Below are 9,206 nucleotides of genomic sequence, written 5' to 3' on the forward strand. Positions count from 1 at the left end.
CCTTCAAGCTACAATGCTTCTTTCACAGCTTCAGTTAGGGCAATATACTCCGCTTTAGTGGTTGATAGAGCAACAACCTCCTGAAGTGTTGCTTTCCAACTTATTGCAGTACCAAACATAGTGAAAACATATCCAGAAATAGATTTTCTGGAATCCATACAACCTGCATAATCAGAGTCGACATATCCTTCAATTGCTACTTTACTATCTTCACCCAAGGCTCCACCATAAATTAGGACTCTGTTCAAAGACCCATTTATGTACCTTAAAATCCACTTCAATGCTTGCCAGTGAGCCTTTCCAGGATTCTCCATGTACCTGCTTACAAGACTTACTGCATATGCTATGTCGGGTCTAGTACAGACTGTAGCATACATCAAAGAACCAACTATATTAGCATATGGGATGCTATTCATATAGGCTCTTTCGACATCAGTAATGGGACACTGATCAATACTCAGCTTGAATTGAGGGTTTTTTGGAGTCACAACTGGCTTCGAATTCGACATACCAAACTTTTCGAGAATCTTTCGTAGATATGCCTCTTGAGATAAGCATAACTTCGACTTCTTTCTATCTCTTCGAATGTCAATTCCAAGAATCCTGGAAGCAGCTCCCAGATCCTTCATATCGAACTCCTTATTGAGTTCAGCCTTCACCCTCATCACATCTTCGAATTTGTTACTTGCTATGAGAATATCATCCACATAAAGCAACAAAATAACAAATGAATTACCAGGTCGAAATCTGAAGTAAACACAGTGGTTGAACTGACTTCTAATGAAACTTATGCGTGCCATGAACTTGTCGAATCTCCTATTCCACTGTCGAGGAGATTGTTTCAGTCCATACAAAGATTTATTTAGCTTGCACACATAATCTTCCTTCCCCTTTTTGACATACCCTTCAGGTTGCCTCATCAAGATTGTTTCATCTAGATCACCATACAAGAACGCAGTCTTCACATCCATCTGTTCCAATTCAAGGTCAAACTGTGCCACCATGGCAAGCAACATTCGAATGGACCTATGCTTCACAACAGGAGAAAACACATCATTAATATCGACACCTTCTTTCTGAGTGAAACCCCTTGCGACCAACCTCGCCTTGTATCTTTTCGACGTCACTCCTTCAATTCCATCCTTAAATTTGAAAATTCATTTACAGCTAACTAACCTTGTCCAAGCAGGTTTCTTGATCAATTCCCAGATGTGATTATCATGAAGAGAATTCATCTCATCATCCATGGCCTTCAGCCATTCAGTCTTATTTCGACTCCTCATAACTTCCTTATAGTCTCTAGGTTCATCATCAAGAACCTCACTGGTAGAGATTAATGCATAAGCTATAAGATCTGCATACCCAAGTCTCTGAGGTGGCTTGATGACTCTTCTCGACCTATCTCTCGACAATAGGTAGTCATCGACAGTTTCCTCAACTTCCCCAACATCTTCTGCTTCTTCTTCGACTTCATCTGGAGTATGCAATTCAGCATCAACTTGCTCCACCTCAATAGGAATCTCTACCTGTTCCAGCTCTTCTACACTTCGACCATCATCATCATCAGTTTTCTTGAAAGCCATCTCAGCTTCATTGAAAACTACATCTCAACTGGTGATACACCTCCTTTGACCGGGCTCTAGGCATCATAGCCTATAAGCTTTGACTCCTTTAGGGTATCCCATGAACATGCATTTTAGAGCTCTAGGTTCGACCTTGTCTTGCCTAATGTGAGCATAGGCTACGCAGCCAAATACTCTCAGTTTGTCGAGATCTGGTGGATGTCCCGACCAAACTTCTTCAAGTGTCTTCATATCTAACGCTGTCGATGGACATTTGTTTATCAGATATGTTGTTGTCGAAACAGCCTCAGCCCAGAACACATTCTTTAACCCCGCACTAGTCAACATGCATCTGACTCTTTCTCCAAAATAGTTCGATTAAACCTTTCAGCCAAACCATTTTGTTGTGGAGTACCTGCAGTAGTTCTGTGCCTTGCAATACCAGAGGCAGCACAAAAATTGTCGAATGCCTCATTACAAAATTCAAGGTCATTGTCAGTTCTCAACCTCTTGACCTTTTTGCCAGTCTGATTTTCAACCAGTGTCTTCCAACTTTTGAAATTCTCAAAAGTTTCATCCTTAGTCTTCTGGATGAATACCCATAACTTCCTGGAATAATCATCAACTATGGATAGAAAATACCTTGCTCCTGAATATGATGGACACCTTGCAGGCCCCCAAAGATCAACATGGATGTAATCAAGGGATCCATGTGTTCTTTGTTTGCCTTTGTTGAACTTCACTCTGCATGATTTTCCAAGTACACAGGGTTCACAAAAATTCAGATTTTCGACTTTGTCTCCACCAAGCAGATTTTGTTTCCCTAATTCGACCAGACCCCTTTCACAGACATGGCCCAATCTCATGTGCCAGATTTCTGTCTTCAACAACGGTTTCGTGGATGCAACATTTGTCGAACCACTTACAACTTCAACCTCAAGGGTATACAAGCCTTGTTTCTTCACGCCTCTCAAGACTTCCTTCGACCCCTTCAGGACTCTTAGGATACTTTTCTCTCCTTGGAAAATATATCCTTTCTTGTCGAATTCACCAAGAGAAAGTAGATTTCTCTTCAAATCAGGAACATACCTGACTTCAGTCAACAACCTTATTGACTCATCATGGAGCTTGAATCTCACAAATCCAACACCTGCAATTTTGCAAGCCTTGTTGTTTCCCAGCAAGACTGATCCACCATCTTGATCACATAATTCCTCGAACAAGTCTTTGTTTGAAGTCATGTGCCAAGTGCAACCTGAATCCATAATCCACTCTCTTTTCGAGTCACTGCTTGAAACCACTAGAACATCAGATGATTCAAAATCATCTTGAACAATGGCTGCATTGCCATTATCCTTACCTCCATGATCTTTCAGGCGTTCAGGGCACACCTTTCTCATGTGACCCTCCTTCTTACAATGATAGCATCGAATACTAGATGCTTCGTCACTATAAGACTTTGACTGACTTTTGCCCTTCTTCTTGTCGAACTTACCATCCTTTCAAAAGAATTTTCCTTTAACGGCAAAACCTTCACCAACAGTCGAAGGTTTATGCTCTTTTCGTTCGTTCAAGTCCTTAGAATACAAGGCTGATTAAACTTCTTCAAAGGTTAGGGACTCCCTTCCGTACAAGAGAGTTTCTTTGAAGTGAGCATGTGATCGAGGCTAAGAGCACAATAGTAATAGCGCTTGATCTTCATCATCGATCTTCACATCAATATTTTCAAGATCAAGAATCAGCTTGTTGAACATATCCAACTGCTCAGCCAACACTTTGTCTTCAATCATCTTGAATGAATACAAAGCTTGCTTTAGGTAAAGTCTATTTACCAACGATTTGGTCATATATAAACTTTCAAGTTTCACCCATAACCCTGATGTCGTCGTCTCCTTTGATACCTGCCGGAGAACCTTATCACCAAGGCTCAACAGAATTGCGTTGTGTGCTTTCTCTATCATATTCGTCTTCTCCGCTGACGTCAATTCTGCATTCACGGCTGCCTCTCCCTTCAACGATTCCAAGAAACCTTGCTGAACCAATAGGGCTTTCATCTTCAAGCGCCACAGACCGAAATCATTCACTCCGGTGAACTTTTCAATCTCATACTTTGTTGAAGGCATCTTCTTCATGCTCACCACACCAATTTGTTGTGAAAAACGATGTCCAGAACAAAATATAATAGGGAATTAGGAAAGATAAGAAGAACACAGGGAATTGATTATAACTGCTATTCTTTTACTTTCTCTTAAAACAAGATTACAAGTTTACAAGAATAACAAATAACCTCTCTCACCCGAAATCAGGATTTGCAGCTTAGCAATGATGAGAGACTAGTATGCTATTTATAATAAAACTTAACATACTAACTAATGGGCTTTTTCCACAAGGCCCATTACACAAGCCAACTTAATAAATAAGCTAACTTAACAAATTAGGGTTTAAACACTAAAACCTAATTTAACATGCTAACAACCATAGCATCTTCGACACAAGCATGTGAACAACCTTCGACTTCATGCTTAATCCTGTCGAACCAAGAAGCTACCCTTCGATCATACTAGAGTTCGATCCAATATCTCACATCTACCTAATTTGTTGTTGAACTATAAAAGTCAGTAAAAAATCCCCTCTATTTGGGGATATGTTGCACCCAACATTCAACTTGTTGTCTTATGTTTCACGGTGTGTTTCATTAACTCTATCGTTGAATGTAACTTTTTTAATATGTCGTTCCACAATCTTCACCTTCTAAATGTGGGTGTTCGCGATGCGGTTTGGGTGGTTTTTACGTAAAAATCATCTGAACTGCAAGAGAAAAAGTGTGGTTTGGTTTGGTTTTGTTGACTTTTAGAAATAAAACCGAACCAAACCAAACTAATGTGATTTTGATTGGTTCGGTTGGTTCGATTTTTTTTTACAAAAATTTATTGAGTCATACATACACATATAAATGACAACATAACTTTGTATTTAATCATTTATATGTTATCAAATAACAACAAAGTCCATCATATTTGAATAACCACTTTCCATTTAATATACAAAAATATAATTAGATAAATGTAGGATAAAAAACATAAAATAGCAATATAAAATAATATAAAAAACATTATAATGAAATAGAAAAAAAAAATGAAAGATTAGAGAAAATGAAAAAGAAAGAGCAGAAGAGAGGGGATATTAGATTAGAACCGCACAGTTTGTTAAAAAATGGCTCTAACACATTCGAAACAAATGCGGTTTTTTGTGGTTTCAGTTTGGTTTGGTTTTGCGGCTTTCTAATGGACTGATTTAGTTTTAAACACCCCTAACTAACATCAACATTAACATGGAGAATGCGCACAAAGTTCAGGTATCTCATTCTAATGTATTTTGACCAAGTCAACGGTCTTAAATCCACAGTCTTAACAGCCACGATATTCCAAATAATGTGGTTTATTCATATTTTACTATGTTTATATTCTCATGACATTGATTCGGTTGAGATCTTCCCTCAATTCTAAAACTATCCATATATAATTAGAAGCGGCAATTGATGTGTTTGGATTGGCGGTTGATAGAATTGATTCGGAGAGAATTGAGTTTGGTAGAATTGATTTTAATAGAATTGAGTTTACAAGAATTGATTTATGTTTGGATACAATAATATAGAAGTGATTGTTATCCATTAATGTTGTTTGGATAGTTTTAACAAAATTGATTTTGAATTGTATAATTACCAAAATGGTAATAAATTCTAGTACAAATCAAAAAGAAAAGAAGTAATTGATGAAAATTAAAGAGGGTAAAATATGAAAATTTAAAAGAGTTGTAATAAATAATATATAATAAATGTAGAATTGATTCTACTAAACTCAAAAGCTAGGAATTGTAGCTTCTACTAGAATTGCTTTTGGAGGAAGAGAATTGATTTTGAAAAAATATCCAAACAAGAAAATAAAACCAATTATCAAGTTGAAGTGAACTAGAAGTGCTTTTGGGACTTGTAGAAGCCAATCCAAACATGCACATAAGTAATTTTGTCCTTTTTGTTTCTACCACTGATTCTTTGAATAATTCATATTGACATCTAACCGTAACCATGGCAGAACATTTATCTTCTAATATGTAAGTAAGGAATTAACATTGGTTTATATTGTAACTTTTGTTTCAGTAAGTCAAACCCCATTATCGGATCTGATTTGTTATAATCTATGTCCATATCAAACCCCATTATGTTGAATTAAAGCCTCCATACTTTTTGGTGATTTGCCACACTCATTTACTGTATGCTTAGATGAGAGTTGAATTCAATAAAATCACAATAACATTATACTTTTAACATAATTTTTGTCTAAGTAATTCTTGTTAACTAAGCTGATTTTTAACTACTTCAGTTTAACCACGTTCTGTAATTTAAGGACCCATCAATTATTGGAAACTGACCATTTTCCGTACTATGTTTAAAATCCTGTCAGCGTAGCAAATTTGATACCCCACCAATAATCCATCAGCAATATAGTACAAACATTAATAAAATTATAACGAGTGGCTATTATGCAGGCAGCTCAACTTCCTCCTGGTTTCCCAATTACACACTGTGGGACACCACCATGGGTAAAAAACCAAATAAGATTATTGAGCAGATAATTTCACAAAAGCTTAATGAAAACTCTATTGGCAGAAAGCAATGAAAATTCCATTCCTAAGTCCTGTCATTTATTGCTAAGATAAGATATCATCAAATTCATTTAATCCAAAGATTCCATTTTAGCCTCAATGACCATCAGTGGAAAGGATACATGCTTCAACACATCTCCCTTTCCACTGATAGTCAGCATAGTGCATGCTTCGCTTGGAAGTTAAAAAATGCCGGTAGGCACGAACATTTAAATCACAGTCGAGTAACAATGGATGCAGTCTCAATCACAGTCGAGTTGTATTCACAAAGTTATCAAAAACTCTGATGACAATAACTCAAATTATTGTTGCGGACCCTTTATTTAAAAGGTATCATAAGCACATGGCTGTTTCAAAGGGTGTGGCTATAAAAGCCAATGTTACAACAACCACAGTAGACAAGTCATTAATAACATGCCAACACATAAGCCAAAATTGAGTTTTTGCATCATCAGCACAAAGACCCAAATTGACTTTGTTGAATGAGATGCACAACAATTTATTTTAAACAAGGGTAAAAGTTCAAATATAGTAACTATACAAGGTATCATCAGCATGATTACATTACATATTTGAACACAAGATGCAGTACCTAACCTTGTCTCTCCTTAAATACTGAAAGGCCTTAGTACAAACTCCCAAGCAAGAGTACCATAGTAATGACCCCTTAAAAAAAGCTTCAGATTATCTATGATTACTGTATTATAGAACAGAGAGTAATCAAGCCATTCAATTTGGAATATGATAGGTACATGAGGGAAAAGAAAAGTAACAATAGCAATAAGATAGAAAGAAATGGGTATTTATTCACTTCACTAACACCCCACAACAATCAAGTTACATAGAAGAAAACACATTATTCTCAGTCTCACACTGATCAATCTAACAAATGGAATAAGAATTGCTGATAAATAAAAATCTCAAAAACAGAAGTTTTACAGAGTGGAACAGTAGTCCCCATTTCTTACAGGTACTAGTCCTTTCTCAAACAAAAGTAAGGCACAGTTCACCAGAAGAGCTATGCCAAATTCCTACCATCCACACTTCAAATGGACCCCCAATCTCTTCAATAACGCTCAATTGGCGACCCAGAAGCATGAAATTCTGAAAAAAAATGATACTCCAATAAAATCGGAGCAACAATTGATCATCAGATACACATTTCTCATTAATCTAAACCTACTATACGAAAAACTAAACTTGCACTCTTAATCAGAAAAGTAAAATTCAAAACCCACCACGAAGGAGAAACAGAAGCAGCATGTTTGATCTTCATTCATCTTCAAGCATTGCAAATGCATATCACACTAATCCATGCTTCCATTTCCCTTCTCCAACAGAAACTTCAATAATCTAAACAAATATTCATCATCTTCTAAAAACCTAATCAGTTTTCGCACCTCCGAAAACCCTAATTCTAATTGAACTCCTCAATTCAAGGACTTCTCCACTCCAAAATTAACATAAACCTAACCCTAAAATTTGACTAAGAATATTCTACTTTTCCACACAAAAATATAAAAAAAAAACACACAGACACCATAATTAATGCATAGCTATAAATATATAGTAACAACGTGAACAGTGAAAACCAGAAAACCAGTGTAATTCTCCAATCAACGATCCTCGTCGTCTCCGCGGCCGGAGTTTCCATTACCACCGGACAATGAAGCGAGCAAATTCAGATGTCCGGGGAGATAATTCCCTAGCCTCGCCGCGGAAGCTTCTCCCATGGAACCTTGTTGTTGATGCTGCTGTTGTTGCTGTTGCTGCTGCTGTTGATGATGAAACAGCGAACTATGCTGATGATGATGCTGATTCGGCGAAATGGAAAGAACATCCGGCGGAGGCTGAGCAGCAGCGAAACTCCAAAGCTGAGCGAAATCCGGCCTCCACAAAGCAGGAGGAGCAGTAGGAGCCGCAATCGAAACAGAAACCGCTTCATCATGTTCCGAACGTAACCGTTTCCCGAGAATAAACGGAGAAGGAGAGAGAAACGGTTTATGCTCGGAGAGAGAAGAGAAAGAAGCGGGAGTAGTTCCGGTCCCGGTGGCGGCGATGATGGAGGGCTCGGCTTGACGGAGGAGCCACTCGATGGTTTGACCGTCGGATTTATGGCCGAGCTCACGTGTCAGCTGGAAGACACGTGCGGCGCAGATGATTGGCATGCGTATTCTTCTGCCGCGTCCGTCGACTTTGCTGTGACGGTCTTTTGACGGTGGTTTTTTAGTGGCGGGTTGGTTTGTGGGTTCGGGGTCTGTTGTTGTGACGGCGTTAGATGTTTCCTTGGAGTTAGACATGTTGTTTTTTTTTAATTTAATATTGTGAAGGAGGGTTTTGGGTTTTTTTGGTTTGTTTAGAGGAGGAGGAAGGAGGAGGAGGGAGTGAGTAATGTAATGTAATGATTGAGTTTGGAAACAGGAAGTGGTGGAGACAGGAAGAAGGCACATGGGTGGTGGGGTCCAGTACTTGTATTACACAGCTCATACCCCTCTAACTCTTCTCTTTTACACTATGCTACTGTTCTAGCTTCTCCACTTGTGTCTACTTGTACTCCACGCGCTTCTTTCTTTCATACTCATTTTTACCATGTTTGGATTAGTTTTGGAAGGAAAAGAGTAGAAAGAGGAGGAGATGATTTTGGAGGTAAAATAACGTAATGCTTTACTAATATTTTAAATTATAAGTTTTTTTTTTTCATTTTCACTTCAAAAATGTTTTGGGATGTGATTTTAAACGTTGTTAAAAATGGAAAATTGAGTTCAAATCAACTATGTATGTATCAAACCAAATATTTATGAAGTTTTCATATAATTCAGATTTTTTTGGCAAATGATTTTGTGTGTGAAAAGTCCCAAATTGTAAAATTTCTAATGGGATGGAACAATTCCGTCCACTCTTTTTCATTTCCAATTTTCTACAGAAAAATCTTTATCGAACTCTAACTTTCTTTTTCTTATTTTCTTACTATATTGAAATCAA

The 9,206-nt window shown here is 37.5% G+C and overlaps 1 protein-coding gene across 1 annotated transcript; it reads right to left on the reverse strand.

The window, feature by feature from the left end:
- Nucleotides 1-7,005: 7,005 nt before the first annotated feature.
- Nucleotides 7,006-8,743, reverse strand: LOC131595729 (transcription factor TCP7-like). The gene is made up of 2 exons (XM_058868185.1): nucleotides 7,463-8,743; nucleotides 7,006-7,328 (listed from the first exon to the last, which is right to left on the reverse strand). Exon 1 carries the CDS (start codon nucleotides 8,672-8,674, stop codon nucleotides 7,841-7,843), a length of 834 nt encoding a protein of 277 aa, XP_058724168.1. The 5' UTR covers nucleotides 8,675-8,743; the 3' UTR covers nucleotides 7,006-7,328; nucleotides 7,463-7,840.
- Nucleotides 8,744-9,206: the final 463 nt, after the last annotated feature.

The sequence above is a fragment of the Vicia villosa genome, linkage group LG4, assembly GCF_029867415.1.
Source record: "Vicia villosa cultivar HV-30 ecotype Madison, WI linkage group LG4, Vvil1.0, whole genome shotgun sequence".
Classification (NCBI taxonomy): Eukaryota; Viridiplantae; Streptophyta; class Magnoliopsida; order Fabales; family Fabaceae; genus Vicia; species Vicia villosa.

Coding starts and splice junctions, on each gene's coding strand:
- LOC131595729 (XM_058868185.1), bottom strand. CDS start 8,674: ATGTGCCTTCTTCCTGTCTCCACCACTTCCTGTTTCCAAACTCAATCA.